The sequence below is a fragment of the Mus musculus genome, chromosome 9 (assembly GCF_000001635.26).
Source record: "Mus musculus strain C57BL/6J chromosome 9, GRCm38.p6 C57BL/6J".
In the NCBI taxonomy this organism is placed as follows: Eukaryota; Metazoa; Chordata; class Mammalia; order Rodentia; family Muridae; genus Mus; species Mus musculus.
In genome coordinates, this window is record NC_000075.6 from 88,732,402 (window position 1) to 88,750,378 (window position 17,977).

General features: G+C 41.0%; 1 protein-coding gene across 32 annotated transcripts in view; it reads left to right on the forward strand.

The window, feature by feature from the left end:
- Gm10634 (predicted gene 10634) overlaps nucleotides 1-17,977 on the forward strand; it is a 111,271-nt gene that overhangs the window by 12,754 nt on the left and 80,540 nt on the right. For 4 of the 32 annotated variants that reach the window (XR_003948363.1, XR_003948362.1, NM_001384246.1 and 1 more), the window contains exon 1: nucleotides 15,472-15,756. The exons of 6 other annotated variants lie outside the window; for them this stretch is intronic. Coding sequence is in view for 6 of the 26 variants with exons in the window: in NM_001384246.1 (NP_001371175.1) it covers nucleotides 15,732-15,756 (25 nt within the window). In the remaining 20 variants the exon portion in view is untranslated. Of the gene's footprint in view, nucleotides 1-12,821; nucleotides 12,977-15,468; nucleotides 15,757-17,977 lie in introns of those variants that run through there. 22 more of the 32 variants (XR_003948373.1, XR_003948374.1, XM_035096907.1 and 19 more) reach the window with 11 other exon arrangements.

A 17,977-nucleotide genomic window follows, 5' to 3' on the forward strand; every position in this document is an offset into this window, starting at 1 on the left:
ACATTATCCATTATCTGGGTTAGAAATCATGGGAGAAATTAGGAGTACTGACATAAGAGTCATAGTGCCTTGTTGCAGTTGTAGACAAATCCTTCTTCCTGTTTATTGTGGCTTTGGCTTGAACTTGAAAAAGGAAGCCATCGAGACTGACTTTAGAGGCGTGGGGTGAAGCTAAAGGAGATGACCTAAATACTGCTCCTGCTACTGTGTCTGTGAGATGTAGGTGCTTCATGATGCTCTCTTCATTCTGTCATGAATGAATGAGGATTTGACTTCTCACTTACCCCCGGACCTAGTGAGTACAGAACTTCCAGAGTCCACAATTTGAAGTTAAGAGAAAATATATCATTTTGTTGAGCTTTGATAAGCAACTCTGAGAGCTTAGTGGAGATTGTGAATCAGTGGTTAAGGCAACATTGAAACTTTGAATTGCATCTTAAGTCCCCTCACCTAAGTATGTAGCAGTGAAAGCAGCTGCTGAATGCATGGAGATGAGGAGCTATGCTTGCCTGAAGAGTCAGTGGTGGAGAAATAGAAACAATTCACATCCTTAGAAATATCAACTGAAAAAAAAATCAATAAATATTGATATGTCCACCTGGAAAAAAAAAAAAAGAAATATCAACTGTTTCCTCCTCCCGTTTTCCTCCTTCATACATGCAACGACTTCGATTCTTTGCATCAGCATCTTATGAGCAACGGCAAACACAGAAGAGAAATTCATTTACAACTTGTATTTATGAACCATTACTATAAAGATGAGAAGGGAGGGAGAGAGGCTGCTCAGAGTGCAGGGAAATAGAAACTTGTGGTAGATGTGGAAACACACAACAGTCATTGATTCAAAGCTAGCTGACCTGTCTTAAACCTACCACCAACTGCATTAGAGGCCACAGGCCCCACTGCCTGTTTCCATTCAGTGATAGCAAGGCAGGACTCTGAAGCCACACTCCATACAAGCCAATGTCCTCAGAAAGAAACCGGTTATACAACTTTATGCAACATGTAGATTATATTAACCTGCTTTTTGAGTACTCTCCAACCCCACTACACCCTACTTCTCTTCCTCACAAGGGTCTGTCCTGAGTTACTCTCTTGCAGCTTGCCAGTTTCTTCTGGCTCCCTCCCTCCTGCCCTCCCCTTGGCTCTTCTTCTCATATCTACTTAACACAGAATTTTCTTTTTGGAGTATCCATACAGAACAGACAGCTCATGGTTCTAGAGCCACCGCAGTTCTCTAATATCTTACCGTGCAAAAGTCCTCTATGACTATTTCTGTTAGCTCAAAGATCACAAGGCCAGAACTCCTTTCTGGCCTCTAATGGTATTTGAGCATCCTAGGAGCCACCACAATGATAGGAAGATGGTTTTCCCCATCTCACAGTCCTGTGATGCTCAGAGTTACTGACAAAGTAATCAAAGAATGTGGCTTAAGAATTTCAATAGTCTTCTGTGGTCAGGGGTGCCTTTTCCATATCTTCTTCACGCTCCACCTATTGCCTTAAGTCTGGACCCAGGAGAGGCAAATAGCTGGTCTTTGTTGAATAGTTGAAATACACTAAAGTGAAAACTAGGTCCAACTATATCTTGATTTTATATTTCTGAAATATTTGTCCAAGAAGGAGCTACCTTTAATTAAAAAAATACCTTGGCCTTACTTTGTTTATTTTGGAGAGTTTACAAATAATTCTATTTTAAAGATAGATGAAAGAGAAAAAGAAAAATACCACATACATACCATTGAAAAAATTATATATCAATAAAGCACAAAAGGTCTGGGACAGAATAGTACCCAGAGGGCAATGTGGACAAGAAGCAAGAAGCTGATCAGAAAATGTGTCTGAAGACATGGAAAATATCCCCCACTATGACTGCAGGCAGTGGCCATGAATCTTCATTTCTGGATAAATTGATATGTAGAATTTTGTATAAAATAGAATCTCTTATCAATACACTCTGAGCAGGTCCACCATAATATGTGGGAACTGAAAATCATGTTTATTATATCACTTTATAATTGCACACTAAAGAACAATGTACCATAACTATGTTGTATACTAGATAGATAGATAGATAGATAGATAGATAGATAGATAGATAGATAGACCGACCGACCACCAACACCAATATCAACAAAAAAAACTTCCAAATTTTTTTCAGTCCAGAAAGAAATTGTAGTTATTATACATTCTACACTATAGTCCAAGGATTTGCTGAATGAAATAATTAGAAGAGGTCTCTCTAGAAGGTTCATATACAGAGATACTTCCTGAATGACAAACTATGATGGTCCTAGACTGAGGCCGTGCAACTGTTCTGAAGCTTTGAGTTGTGTCCATTGTAAATTAAGCGGGGCAGGCTGATTGGAGAGAGAGATGATGGGAGAATAATTGCCAATGTGTCCATATTTTAAAAGTCCTTTGGTCTAGGGTCTGGGATTTATCATAGCATGCTTGCCTGGGGTCAATCTCAGCAGCACAAATACAGAATGAAAATGACTGTGGCCTGTCCAAGCCTTTCTTTGTGGTTGTTTTATCCAGAGGTTTCTAGTGAAGAAGCATGGCAGCCTAGCCAAGACTCAAGGAGCTGCTGTGACTGCCATGAGAACAAGAATAATTTGTGTTGTCATAAAAATGAATTAATTTTTTTGCTGTCAACATTTTTATTAGTGTGTAAACTCTTGTGTATTTTCATTGCATTTGCAAAAGTACTCCTATGTTCAGATATCTATCCTTATAATAAGCCACCCTCTCAATACTCAATGTTTAAAATAGTAATTGTGTGTGTGTCCCTGACATTTGACAGGATTAAATAGTTCTAACTGCTGTTTGTTCCTTAATGTCTAAGATTTGACTGAAATGACTCAAAACAGTTTGACCTCTTTTGTATTCTGAACAAGAAGAAGTAATAGATGTAGAAAACAAGAGAACAGAAAGAACTCCAAGACTGAAAGAACTCCAAGACTGAAAGAACTCCATCCTGTATCCAGAGTGATGCAAGCTGCAGCACAACATAAGTAACTTTCAAGAGAAACTACTGAGGTCAACTTCTCTTTTCCCCAAAGGAGGAACCTGAAATTTTGCTGGGCTTTCTGCTGCTTCCTCAGAGGTGGCATAGCATGGGGTGGGGGGTTTCAAGGGGGATCTCACCCTGCTTGGCTCTTTCACTCTTCTGATTTTAGCATAACTACTTCCCTATTCTGAAGCCCTAAACAATGCAAATTATCTGTTGAGAAGAATAATTTTTACTTATATAAAAAGAGGACATGACCACTCCAAAATGTAGTTGAGAAGTTTTCAATTGTAGATTCAAGGGAAGAGTACAACCAGAGGTATCTGGAAGAGTCCAAAGCAGGAAGAAGAAAGTAATAGACTAAACAGGATCAGTAGACAGAACTGGACCATAGTGGGAGGGGAATCGAGAAAAAAAAGAGCAAAGACAAGAGAGGACCATGGGAGGGGACCAAGAACCAAGAGAGCAAAAGGAGAGTGTGTGGATGAAATGACAGGGCTATATAGCAGTGAGAAGCTGGGGAGAGGGGAGCCCTTGAGCTGGAGAAGTTTAGGGTGAGGGGTGGGAAGTTTAGGGTAATGAGCTGAGAATCATGGGGTGAGCCATGAACTCTGTAACAAATACTTGCAATGCTGAGAGAGGCTGGAGGCCAGAATGGTCTTTGGTATGCTAATGGTTAGCCATTTGTCCTCAGTTTCCTTTGGACCTGACATATTAACATAGATGGAGCACAAAAGAGTGAGATAAATAAGCAATAAGGGCATCTATGTGTCCTCTGTGACCTCTTTCATTCAGTCTTGTGGGGTCAGGTCTTCATGGTCAGAAAAATTCACTGGAGACAAACCAATGCTCCCAGTATCCTGTTTGTTTGTTTGTTTTCTTTTTGCTTAAAACAAAATGTAGACGCTCACTATGACAAGGTTCCTAGTAGGAGCTACATTTCTCAAGAAGGAGACTAAGCTCCAAGTTATCCTATGACCCAAATACAAGCAGTTCCCCTAATTTTCTTCCTATATTCAGGAGAAGGCTCCAGAGGATTCCAGAGAGACCCAATTAGGTGTGAAGTCAGTGGATGGATGGATGGATGGATGGATGGATGGATGGATGGATGGATGAATAGATGTCCAAAACGCAGAGAAGTGCCAAACAACCTGATTAGTGGGTGGTCTAAGGATAGAGAGGCACTAGGAGATGAAAGGAGAAAGAATGGGGGAAGTGAACCAAGGAACAGAAAGCCAGGGGAGAGAATATCATTAAGGATAGCCCAAGAATGCTACAGTGTCAGGACCCTTTCAGGAAGAAGTTAAAAACCAGCAGGTGATCTTCCTGAGATAGGTCCACCTTGGATTATAATTCAGGATAGATTTGCTCTGGTAGGAAAAGCCCAGGAGAAATCCATTTTAGGAAAGATTCTTGCTATTGATTTGGTTTTCCTGTTATTATTAAATATATATATAACAATCACTAGGTATTAACCCACCCTTTTGAGCAGATCTCTGCAGAAAAACAAAGATGTACTGTCTTATAGTGATGCTAGAATAGACAAATAGGTGATCTCATAATCCTTAGTGGTGATCCTATAAGAATTCCTAAAATTATATTAGTAATTATTAAGCTCTTTTATAATGGGACTACTATTATGTTCTCTCTGATAATCAAAACTGCATTGAGAACTCTGCCAGTCTTTAGTGTCACTAATTGCTTCTGAGTTAGCAAGCAGGCATCTACTACTCAGAGCATGTCCCAAAAGGTTGTAAAACTATTAACCAAAAGTTATAAAAAGGGAACTAATGATTTACTATAGATGCTAGGGCAGAAGATAAAATATTGACAGAATTTATCTACACAAAACTTTAATAATACCTTGGTCACAAAGGTTGTGGTTTTTAGCTCCCCGTGAACCTGCGAAGCTGGTGACAAGTGATGTATGATGTAGCCAGATAATATTTCCTAATGGATATGCATGTAAACATTCTGTGTTGTAAACTTCGTGCCCAATTTATGATTGGAATTTATGTGTAAACTTGTGATGAAATGTTTACCTTGTGATCATATATTCTGAAAGATGTATAAGTGCTGAGGACAAAGAGAGAAGAGCATTCTCTTTATCCCCCCCCCCTTTTTTTTTTTTTTTTGAACATTTCTTTTTTTTTCCATTTTTTATTAGGTATTTAACTCATTTACATTTCCAATGCTATACCAAAAGTCCCCCATATCCACCCACCCCCACTCCCCTGCTCACCCACTCCCCCTTTTTGGCCCTGGTGTTCCCCTGTACTGGGGCATATAAAGTTTGCAAGTCCAATGGGCCTCTCTTTCCAGTGATGGCCGACTAGGCCATCTTTTGATATATATGCAGCTAGAGTCAAGAGCTCCGGGGTACTGGTTAGTTCATAATGTTGTTCCACCTATAGGGTTGCAGATCCCTTTAGCTCCTTGGCTACTTTCTCTAGCTCCTCCATTGGGAGCCCTATGATCCATCCATTAGCTGACTGTGAGCATCCACTTCTGTGTTTGCTAGGCCCCGGCATAGTCTCACAAGAGACAGCTACATCTGGGTCCTTTCAATAAAATCTTGCTAGTGTATGCAATGGTGTCAGCGTTTGGATGCTGATTATGGGGTGGATCCCTGGATATGGCAGTCTCTACATGGTCCATCCTTTCATCTCAGCTCCAAACTTTGTCTCTGTAACTCCTTCCATGGGTGTTTTGTTCCCAAATCTAAGGAGGGGCATAGTGTCCACACTTCAGTCTTCATTCTTCTTGAGTTTCATGTGTTTAGCAAATTATATCTTATATCTTGGGTATCCTAGGTTTGGGGCTAATATCCACTTATCAGTGAATACATATTGTGTGAGTTTCTTTGTGAATGTGTTACCTCACTCAGGATGATGCCCTCCAGGTCCATCCATTTGGCTAGGAATTTCATAAATTCATTCTTTTTAATAGCTGAGTAGTACTCCATTGTGTAGATGTACCACATTTTCTGTATCCATTCCTCTGTTGAGGGGCATCTAGGTTCTTTCCAGCTTCTGGCTATTATAAATAAGGCTGCTATGAACATAGTGGAGCATGTGTCCTTCTTACCAGTTGGGGCATCTTCTGGATATATGCCCAGGAGAGGTATTGCTGGATCCTCCGGTAGTACTATGTCCAGTTTTCTGAGGAACCACCAGACTGATTTCCAGAGTGGTTGTACAAGCCTGCACTCCCACCAACAATGGAGGAGTGTTCCTCTTTCTCCACATCCACGCCAGCATCTGCTGTCACCTGAATTTTTGATCTTAGCCATTCTGACTGGTGTGAGGTGGAATCTCAGGGTTGTTTTTATCCCCCCTTTCTTATCATTCTCCTTGTCCCACTTTTCTTAGCATTATTCTTTTTTTTTAAAGATTTATTTATTTATTTATTATATGTAAGTACACTGTAGCTGTCTTCAGACGCGCCAGAAGAGGGCATCAGATCTCATTAGGGGTGGTTGTGAGCCACCATGTGGTTGCTGGGATTTGAACTTCGGACCTTTGGAAGAGCAGTCGGGTGCTCTTACCCACTGAGCCATCTCACCAGCCCCCTTAGCATTATTCTTATCCCTTTTTCTTAACACTGCTTATCCTGTTTTTCTTAGATTCCCTTATCCCCTTTTCCTTAGAAATCCCTACTCCCCTTTTCTTAGAGAGCTTTCTTTTTTTTTTTCTTTTTTAATTGGGTATTTTCTTCATTTACATTTCAAATGCTATCCCAAAAGTCCCTTATGCCCCCCCCCCCCAATCCCTCCGCTCCCCTACCCACTCACTCCCACTTCTTGGCCCTGGCTTTCCCCTCTACTGGGAAATATAAAGTTTGCTAGACCAAGGGTCCTCTCTTTCCAGTGATGGCCAAATAGGCCATCTTCTGCTACATATGCAACTAGAGACATGAGTTCTGGGGGTATTGATTAGTTTATATTGTTGTTCCACCTATAGGGTTGCAGACCCCTTCAGCTCTTGGGTACTTTCTCTAGCTCCTACATTGAGGGCCCTGTGTTCTATCCTATCGATGACTGTGAGCATCCTTTTCTGTATTTGACAGGCACTGGCAAAGCCTCACATGGGACAGCTATATCAGGGTCTTTTCAGCAAAATCTTGCTGGCATATACAGTAGTGTCTGCATTTGGTGGCTGATTATGGTATGGATCCCAGGTGGGGCAGTCTCTGGATGGTCCATCCTTTTGTCTTAGCTCTAAACTTTGTCTCTGCAACTCCTACCATGGGTATTTTATTGCCTATTCTAGGGAGGAATGAAGTTGGTTTGCCTTCTTGATTTTCTTGTGTTTTGGAAGTTGTATCTTGGGTATTCTAGGTTTCTGGGCTAATATCCACTTATCAGTGAGTGCATATCAAGTGACTTCTTTTGTGATTGGGTTACCTCACTCAGGATGATACCCTCCAGATACATCGTTTGCCCAAGTATTTCATAATTTCATTGTTTTTAATAGCTCAGTAGTACTCCATTGTGGAAATGTACCACATTTTCTGTATCCATTCATCTGTTGAGGGGCATCTGGGTTCTTTCCAGCTTCTGGCTATTATAAATAAGGCTGCTATGAACATAGTGGAGCATGTGTCCTTATTACCAGTTGGAACATCTTCTGGGTATATGCCCATGAGGGGTATTGCTGGATCTACCGGTAATACTATGTCCAGTTTTCTGAGGAACCACCAGACTGACTTTCAGAGTGGTTGTACAAGCTTGCAATCACACCAGCAATGGAGGAGTGTTCCTCTTTCTCCACATCCTTGCCAGCATCTGCTGTCACCTGAATTTTTGATCCTAGCCATTCTGACTGGCGTGAGGTGGAATCTCAAGGTTGTTTTGATTTGCATTTCCCTGATGATTAAGGATGTTGAACATTTTTTTCAAGTGCTTCTCAGCCCTTCAGTATTCCTAGGTTGAGAATTCGTTGTTTAGCCTTAGAGAGCTTTCATAGGAAACTATTTAGAACTCAGAAATAAAAGCTAAAATCCCTTTTCCAAAGACCCTTTCTCTTCCTGAGACTTCACCTAGCAGACTGGAAGTTTGAGCTGAGCACTTCCTACAGAGATAGAACAAAGGAGACTTTACTTAATCCCCTGCCTTTAGGCTAACCTTGGGTGTTAATCACCTAAGCCAGCAGCTTTTAACCCTCAGAAAGAGCAAGAAGGTTTTTAGGACCTTATAGAAACTATCAAAAGCATTTAGTTTAGTTAGAGAGCTAGACTGTCTGGAGACCATCAGTCTTTAAAGCCACACCTGAGTCCAACTCTGAGTCTCATTTAACTTGCTCCAGGCCAAGAGGCTCCCAGCACTACAGTATTTGAGTTCAACATATGATGATATTTTAATTAATTTTTTATTGAGTCCTCCTATACACTTGTGCATATACATATGGTGAGAAAGGTTTCTCTTTATTTTTTAGTCCATACATCTTGTTTTTCTAATTATTTAATTTTCTGTATAATATAGTTGATAATATTCTTTTCTTTTTCCCATGTACTCCCAGATCCTCCCCACCCAACTTCATGTTCTGTTTCTCTCAAAATGATAACAAGACCAAACAAGCAAAATATAATAAGCCAAAAACAACACCAAACAAACAAAACCAAACCAAGAAAACTTACAGTCCCCCTCTCCTACTCTGTGTAGGGTCTTTGATTTGAACCTGTACAGGTCCAGTGCATGCTGTTGCAGTCTCTGTGAGTTCATATGTATCAGTCTTTCATATGCACTTTTCACTCACAGTCAACCATCTTCCAGGTTTTCCTAATGTCAGTGAAGTGGAGTCCAAAATATGAAAAGGCAGAATTCTTGTGCTACAACCCATGCCTCCCCTAGTCTGCCTACATTCGGCCCACCACCATCCCATGGAGCATCTGCTATACGCCTGGCACTGTTATTCTGTTCTAGAAATTTATTCTTCCTATTTTCCCTGGCTGATAGGGAAATGGCCCTCCTTCTTCATTTGTGTGTCTCCAGATCTTTGTTCATGTTTAATTTCCAGTCAGATAAAACCTTCTACATCACTCCAGTCAGTAAACTTCTTTGGGTGTGCTAAACAGGAATAGGTATGCAGATAGCAAGTGTCACGCCAAAGCTTATGCTGTCCTTACTGTGCATTTTGAGCTGAGCTGCAAGCTCATAAGTGAGAGTAACATGATCTCACCTCTTATTTCTCTGGAAGGCATGGCATAGCGACTGGAACATATAAAGCACATGATAAACATTCGCTGAATTTTGTAGTTTTGTTAAGTATTTCATATATGACCAGATATATAATCAGGTTGATATTGTATCCAAAACTGTATTAGCTTTTCTTTTAAGTTTAGCTCAACAAAAACAAAAGGAAAATGTAATTTTTCTTCAAATGTCATCTCAGGGGAGGTACAGGAGGAAGGCCTGTTTAAGCAAGATCTTTAAATCATTGTGGTAGAGAACCTTGGGATTTCCACTGCCTAGAATGGAATGGCAAAAGCCATATTTAAAACCAAGCAGAAGTACTTATGATAGCAAGTGAAACTGGGTCTCTAAAATGCAATTTTCTACAAATGCCAAGGCCTAACCATTCACTAGGGAGCAAAGAATAGAGAATTGACATCTATGCACCAAGCCAATAGCTCAACAAGCTCTACTGAACACTTGCCACAGCCAGGTCCTAAATAATGGGGTTTTGGGTCATTAACACATCTCTCAGAGTGTAAACCAACAACAACAACAACAACAACAACAACAACAACAACAACAAATGGTCTTTTCTGAGAAGACTGACACAAAAGTTGGCTTTTACAGATAAACAAAGTGTACCCTTGTGAGGTGCACCAGTGTGCTTCAAGTATGTTTTGTGATGAGCTAAACTGTGGACTGTAGTGTATGGATGTGTTAGGAGAGGGGAATCCAAATCATGGTAGCCTTGAGTACCAGGCTCTGAGTACTAACTAGGTTGTGAGCTGAAAATAAGAGGGACATTTGAAAGGTCTAAAATAGGACTGCAACATGGTTAAATCTGTATTTTAGGACTGCTATTTGCACAACACTATTTCTAGTAGGTTGGATCCTAGGAAAACTGGTATTATGAGGAACAGACTCATATAATTGAAAAGAAAAGTATGGCATCTGACTTTCTAAGTTCAAGTTATTCCACTACACATAATGATCTCAGTTGCATCTATTTCCCTAACAAATGTCATAATTCCACTTTTTATTTACAGGTTCATAACATTCTGGCTATGTATCACGTTTCCTTTATCCATTTTAATGTTGATGGAGATCTAGGCTAGGTCTATTTTCGTCAAGTATAAGTATTGTAACAATAAACATGACATGTAGATATTTCTGTGCTATGTTGACTTAACTTACTTTAAATATATTTGTAAGAGTTACATAGGAGGTTGATATGGTCTTGCTAATTAATTTCTGAGGAGCCTCCATACTTATTTCCATAGTGGCTGCACGGGTTTGCTTTCCTGCCAGCAATGAATAAGGGTTCCCCACATCCTCTCTTGTATTTGTTCTCATTTGTTTTCTTGATCATAGCCATTCTGACAAGGATGAAATGGAATTCCAAAACTGTTTTTGTGTCTCCCTGATGATACTGAATACTTCCCCAAGTACTCATTATCCTTTGTTATTTCTTCACTGGGAATGGCCCATTCAGCTTGCTGTCCCATTTGCTTATTGGAGTGCTCTGTTTTTTATGTGTTTCATTATTTTCAGGTTCTTATATATCCTAGATATTAATGACCTGTCTTATATGAGAGTTTTCCCATTCAGTAGATGTCTCTTCATTCTAGTGTTGCTTCCTTTTCTGTGCTGAAGATATTTCATTTCATGTAATCTCTCATTTGTCAATTTTTAGAACTATTTCTTGTTGTATTAGATTCCTTTTCTGAAAATGCTTGCCTGTGCCTGTATCTTCAAGTGCTTTACTTAGATTTTCTTCTAACAATTGCAAAGTTTCTTGTCAAAGACTTTAATGTCTTTAGTTCATTTTGAATTGATTCTTGTGGAGGGTGAGAAATAGAAATCTAGTTGTGGTCTTTTATGTGTAAATTGTTTCCCCAGAACTATTTGTAAATGAGACTATTTTGTCTCCAATTTATATTTTGGACAGCGTTTTCCAAACCAAGACGACTGTAACTAAATGGCTTTATTCCTGACTCATCTATTGTAGCCTAACTATTTTGTTAGTACCATGCTGTTTTTTGTTTTTGTTTTTGTTTTTTTATATTCAATAACTATGTAATGCAATTCGAGGTGGAATATGTGTCATATCCCATACTGTTGTCTCTACTAAGGACTGCATAAGTTATTAAGAGCATTGTGCCTCCATATGAGGCTTAAGATTTCCTTTTCTTACCATTAAAAATTTTCCTTTTCTTATACCCATGGGAAGAGATACAGAGACAAAGTGTGGAGCAGACACTAAAGGAAAGGCCATCCAGCGACTGTGCCACCTGGGGATTCATCTCACATACAGTCACCAAACCCAGACAATATTGTGGATGCCAATAAGTGCTTGCCGACAGGAGCTGTGTCCTGAGAGGCTCTGCCAGTGCCTGACAAATACAGAGGTAGATGCTCTCAGCTAACCATTGGACTGAGCACAGGGTCCCCAATGGAGGAGCTAGAGAAAGGACCCAAGGAGCTGAAGGGGTTTGCAGCCCCATAGGAGGAACAACAATATGAACCAACCAGTACCCCCCAGAGGTCCCAGGGACTAAACCACCAACCAAAGAATACACATGGAAGGACCCATGGCTCCAGCTACATATGTAGCAGAGGATGGCCTAGTTGGTCAATGTTGGGAAGAGAGGCCCTTGGTCCTGTGAGGGCTCTATTTCCCAGTAGGGGACTACAAGGGCCAGGAGGCAGGAGTGGGTGGGTTGGTGAACAGGACCAGGAAAGGGGATAACATTTCAAATGTAAACAAAGAAACTATCTAATAAATACAAAAACAAAATTTACAAAACCTCTATTCAGGTCATACAGCAATGTAGATTTCCTTTTCTTATTCTGTGAGGAATGTCATTGCCATTTTGATGAGGATTTTTTTAAATATGAAGATTGCTTTCAGTGACATAGCAATATACACAATATTCTGCCTATTAACGAATAAGAGGTAGTTCTGTCTTCTCATGTCTTCCTCAATTTCTTTTTTTATTTTCTCACATTTTCATTGTAGAGATCTTTTACCTCCATGGGTAAGCTCATTCACAACAATTTTTAAACAATTTTTATTAGATATTTTCTTCATTTACATTTCAAATGCTATCCCAAAAGTCCCCTATACACTCCCCCTACCCTGCTCCCCACTCCTGCTGCCAACTTCAGCTCCTTGGGTACTTTCTCTAGCTCCTCCATTGGGCGCCCAGTGTTCCATCCAGTAGATGATTGTGAGCATCCACTTCTGTATTTTCCAGGCACTGATATAGCCTCACAAGAGACAGCTATATTAGGGTCCTGTCAGCAAAATCTTGCTTGCATATGCAATAGTGTTAGTGTCTGCTAACATTATGGTATGGATCCCCGGGTGGGGCAGTCTCTGGATGGTTCTTCCTTCTGTCTCAGCTCCAAACTTTATTCACAACAATTTAAAAAAATCTATAATGAATGGGATTTCCCCCAACTTTGTTTCCAGTGAGTTTGCTATTTATAAATAGGAAGATGTTTTTTTTTTGTATGGTGATTTTTATATCCTGCTACTCTGCTGAGAGTGTTTGTACTTTGCTGGTGGAATACTTGAATCTAGTAATCTGCCCTTTTTTCCCTTCCTATTTGTATCCCCTTTAATTCTCAGAGTCCTTCCAGTAAATTCTTTTGTCACTGCTGAGTAACCAGATCAAATCAAATATAACAGATTCAAATTCAGTGCTATTGGAGGAATAAGCTTTGGCTCCATTGAGAAAGGTCTTGAAAGACGGAAGAAACCACTGCTCCTTGTGGAATATCGAGGTGAGAGGTGCAATGTGCTGGCTAAGTTGACAGTGTTTTCTCCATCCAATCCCCCTGCTCTCTTCTGTTGGTGGATAAAACCAAACTGCACCTTGAATTGCAATTCTGTATGGCCTTGGTATTACTTCCCTTAGAATTCCTTCTTATTCCTATGTTCACAACATAAGACAACAATTCCTTTCTCTTTTAGCCTCACTGCTGAGACATCATCATTAGCAAGGTAGTTTAGAATTCATCTCATGTTTAAAAAAGAAAAAATCCCCCCTCGATTTGTACCCTCCTGTAGCTTCACCACATTCTAATACTTGTCCCAAGAATTTACTATATTATTAAATCCTTATGCTCCCATTTCCTTTAAATTCTCCTTTAAATTCAGTCTGGAGGTTTTATATCCACCTATTACTAAAATTCTGATCAGGAAGATGTGGCTGGTCAACAGGGAAGTGAGAGGCAAGAAGGAAAGTTGATAACTTCTATTTGTGGAGATGAAACACTCATCCAAAGCTTGGGCTTGGAAAAATGAGATGGAGAGTGAAGTCTCAGAAAATAGCATTCCCCTCTGGCTAGAATAAGGGCCTCAGCCATTTGTCTATTCCTGCCATGATATTCCAGAGAAAATTCCAATTTATAGGGAACCATTATTTTAATGATCTGATCGCGAAAGGGAAGAAAATAAGTTGTTTTATTTAGAATACTTTTAGTCTTGTCAGTACAGTTATCCATAAAACCTTTGGGAGGCATTTATCTATCTAGTCAAGGGTAACTTCCAAAGGAAATCCCCTTCCTTTGTCATCTCAGGCACCTAGTTGTAGGTAGATTTAATCGCCATATGTCTCTACCATGAGAAAATCTTGGGGGTTTCCAGAACCCTTTCTTCCCACTTCTCGTTTCTCATGCCACTTTAGGTATCACATATTTTTAAGGAGCAGGGGTTGGACATAAAGCAGAAGTCCTAAACACTTAGCCAAGCCTCCCACTGAGGGGAAATTTCTATCCTTAGAACTGAGTTTCACTTGCAGATCTTAGTTTAGATGTGAAGAATTAGTGATGAGTGGTAATTCTATCATTTCATTGTGACTATTCTATTCTGCCACCCCTGGAAACTATAGAGGGAGGAGGAAGTGTAAGGGCTCAAGGCAATGAACGTTCCAAGTGTGTAAAGCATCTACTTCTCTAACCATCCTGGCATGTGTGAAATATTATGAAGAGATGCTTTTGTTAGTCCCTTTGGCACTGGACAGCTTAGACAGAGGATGCCAAGAATCTCATGCTGGGAGAAGGAACAAGCTAGGACCATTGGTTAAACCAGAAGAAGGACTAATTTTCTGGCAAGAAACGTACCATATCACTTTTAAGGAGAGATTGGAGCTCAGAAGGAGGAAATAACTTGACCAGCACTTCCCAGCTATAGATACTTCTTGACTTTGTTTAAAACTAAACCTCATAGGATTCTGAGGATGGTCTTGGTGGAGGAGTCAGTAGACTCCAACATCAACAGGCTTTCATAGTGTGCCATCTTGTGGTGCTCAGTGGGAATGCAGAAGAGAAGCCAGGACACCCTTCATGGAAAGCAGTCCAGTAGGGTTGAAGCTGAAAAAAAAATTAAAAAGAATTTATTAATCTTTCTATTCTGCTTTCCAGTATTAATTGTGTGTTGACTATGCATTGTAGTGATCAGTGCTGGTCCCCAAGATCTGGCTGCCCGCAATGAGGAGACCCTTGGTGATGAGAAAATCATCACATATACCAAGTGATGCTATGTCAACTTGCTCCTTAGTTTAAAGCGATTGGTCAAATAAACAGGTTGGCAGCTTGTAGCTGGGCAGAAGAGAGGTAGGCAAGTCTTCCGGTGCGGGGCTCTGGGTCTGAGGCAGAGGATACCAGGAGAGAAAAGAGAAGAGGAAGGAAGAAGATGCTAGGGGTAGGTGGAAAGTGAGAACACGGCAATGAGGGCCAGACATTTGGAAAGGAGTGGGCCATGAGAAACATGGCAAGTTGTCCCTGAGGGTCATTGACTGGAAAGTAGACTGACTAGCATAAAGGGTGGATATCTGCCCAGCGCTGCTTTTAAGGCTTATCATAAATTTAAAAGTTTTGTGTCTTTATTTGGGAGGTAAATGATCAAAAGTGGGGTAGAAACCTCCAATTAATTTTTCTACATTAACTATGTCTTTAATTGAACTATTAGACAAACATGACTGGTTAGTGGCTGTCTTAGTTACTTTTCTATTTTTTGTGATAAAACACCATGACCAAGTCAACTTGTTAAAGAAAATATTTAACTTAGAGGATAAAGTTTCAGGGAGTTAGAATCCATGGCCATCATAGCAGGGAGCAAGGCAGCAGACAGGCAAAAATGGCCCTGGAGCAGTAGCTGACAGCTCACATTTTGATGTGTGAGAGAGTGATCGAAAAAGACCTCTGTGAAGTAGGCATTTAAACAGGGTTTTTTTTAGAACCATGTAAGCAGATGAGAGAAAACTAACTTTGTAGTTGATCGTTCTTAGATCAAGAACATTGGCATTTATAATAACCCACACTGTAGTCCTGATCTTGTCTGAGCAGACTCGCCTAAGTAGCAGCTGTTGGCTGTCATGGTATGATTATGAGTTCACTATGCAAGCTCTGTGACTTATGGCTGACCCGTACCTAGTTATGTTCAGGCCTGAGTGCTGAGTGCCAGTATACTTTGAGACTTTGCCCAAAGTACACGTCTATAACTACAGAGCGATAATAGTATTGGAATTTGAGTATAATGGGGAACTGTTGTGACACCAGAGGTATGATATTACTATCCATTTAGTGCTTTTGCTTCAACTAGACTGGTTAATATTTCTCAAAATATTTTGTGTAAATACTTACAACTGCTGTATTATTAGAATTCTTCCTTCCTTCCTTCCTTCCTTCCTTCCTTCCTTCCTTCCTTCCTTCCTTCCTTCCTTCCTTCCTTTCTTTCTTTTTGAGACAGGGTTTCTCTGTGTAGCCCTGGCTATCCTGGAATTCACTTTGCTGACCAGGCTGGCATCGAACTCAGAAATATGCCAGCCTCTGCCTCCCGAGTGCAAGGATTAAAGGCATGCGCCACCACACCAGGCTTTAGAATTATGTTTTGTCATATATTATATTTTAGTCTACAAAGTATTTTGACTTTAGAATTTAATGTGTTTGTATATACATATGTGTCTATATATGTTTGTATTTCCTCCCTCAAGATTGTGCTTCATAGACATTCCTATATATAAATACTGTAACACTATGTCACAAACATACCAAGAAATAACTAAGTGTTGCGCGCGCCCAACTGGCCAGGAAGAACGACGCTGCTACAGGATCTTTCTGCACACGTTTATTCAGTCCTGTTTCTTCTTGTTTATATCTCCCTTGTTTATATCTCCCTTGTTTATATCTCCCCCTTGTTTATATCTCCCTTGTTTTTATATCTCCCTTGTTTTTATATCTCCCTTGTTTTTATATCTCCCCTGTTTATATCTCCCTTGTTTTTATATCTCCCCCACTAATAGTAATCCTCTCTCGAATAATAATCCTCCCCTAACCCGGGCCTCTCACTCTTTTATACTCTCAGTTCCCATCCACGCACAGCAGGCCACGCCACCTCACCAGGCACGCAGCTTCAGCTAATCAGGGCAGCAGGGGCAAATCTCCACCAAATTGGATTCACCTGTATCCTGGTACACCTGCGCAGCACTCAAGATGTTTGTGGCTTATATGAGGAAGTCAGGTGCAAGTCATATGACTTAGCTGCAGTCTCTGGCACCTTTGGGACTGCCGCCACACCCGCTCCCCACAATTCCCCCTTTTTTCTTTTTTGGCAGAGAGAATGTCTGTAGATAGCCCCCCGCAGCCATGCCCCTTACCCGTCCTTGGGTGACAAACAGCATTGGTTTGATCCCTGTCTTAGGTTGGTGACATGCCCAGGGAGTCTTATCACTGACTACCTCTCTATCATGCCAAGCCACACCTGGGGAGATTGTGTTTTGCTTGTGGCAGGTGCATCAAAAGGCCAGGATGTTAATTAACCTATGGCCAGATCTTAATTGCTGCAAGCAAGCCTCATGGGTGAAGGTAGAGGTCTGATCCCCAGTGTGCAAGCATAGGGGCCCTACACAAAACCATCCCTTAGGCTCATCACCCAGAGAGGTCTTGGCCAGCTCCCGTGTCGTTTTTCCTGGGGGAAGGGAACTAGGACACTGAACCTTCATGCAATCAGACATACCTTCCACAGGATGCCAACAGCAAGCTATCCTCTGTGCAGTGCTTAGCCTCGCACCCCACGGCATAATGCAGCATAATTTCTTTTAGAGCGGCAAACCGAATCTGAGGAGATTGCCCCACCTCCACTGCAGCAAAAGCCTACGCTACCATGGCGAAAGTGCGGGCCGCACACTCTGCACCTAACACTTGTGCCAAACACAAAAAACACACACACTATAACAAGCATACATCCCAGGGCTCTCATCCCCACTCATCTTCCCTGAAGCAAGGGATAGATGGCCAGAGAGGCTATCTCTTTAAGGGGAATTCAGGGATCAAAAAGCGTGGAAAAATTTGAATGTCATGTCGAGCTGGTATCGGCTTCTGGAATACCGAAAGGATCTCCCATCTCGGCTCCATCCTTTGTGCTTGTGGGATCATCCACCACATCCACAGGGGCAACTGGATCAGGAGCCTCATTTTTGCAGCGTCTCACCAATCTCTCCGGCACCCAAAGAGGTTCCGTCTGGTCCTGTGGAAACACACAAACAGATCCTCTCGCCCACGTCAACACCAGATCTGGTCGATCTTCTCCAAATATCCGGACAGAAGGTCCACCTACAGGTGGCTGCTGAGGAGGCATAGGGAGGCGGCGCAAAAGCTAATTCGCCTTCCTCCTCCACCTCGGCTCTTTTATTTTGTCCTTTTTGACCACCTGATAACACTGTGTCTCCTTTCTTTTTCTTTTTTCTTTTTAAGCCCTTTTCCTCTTCCGACATACTTTCTTGT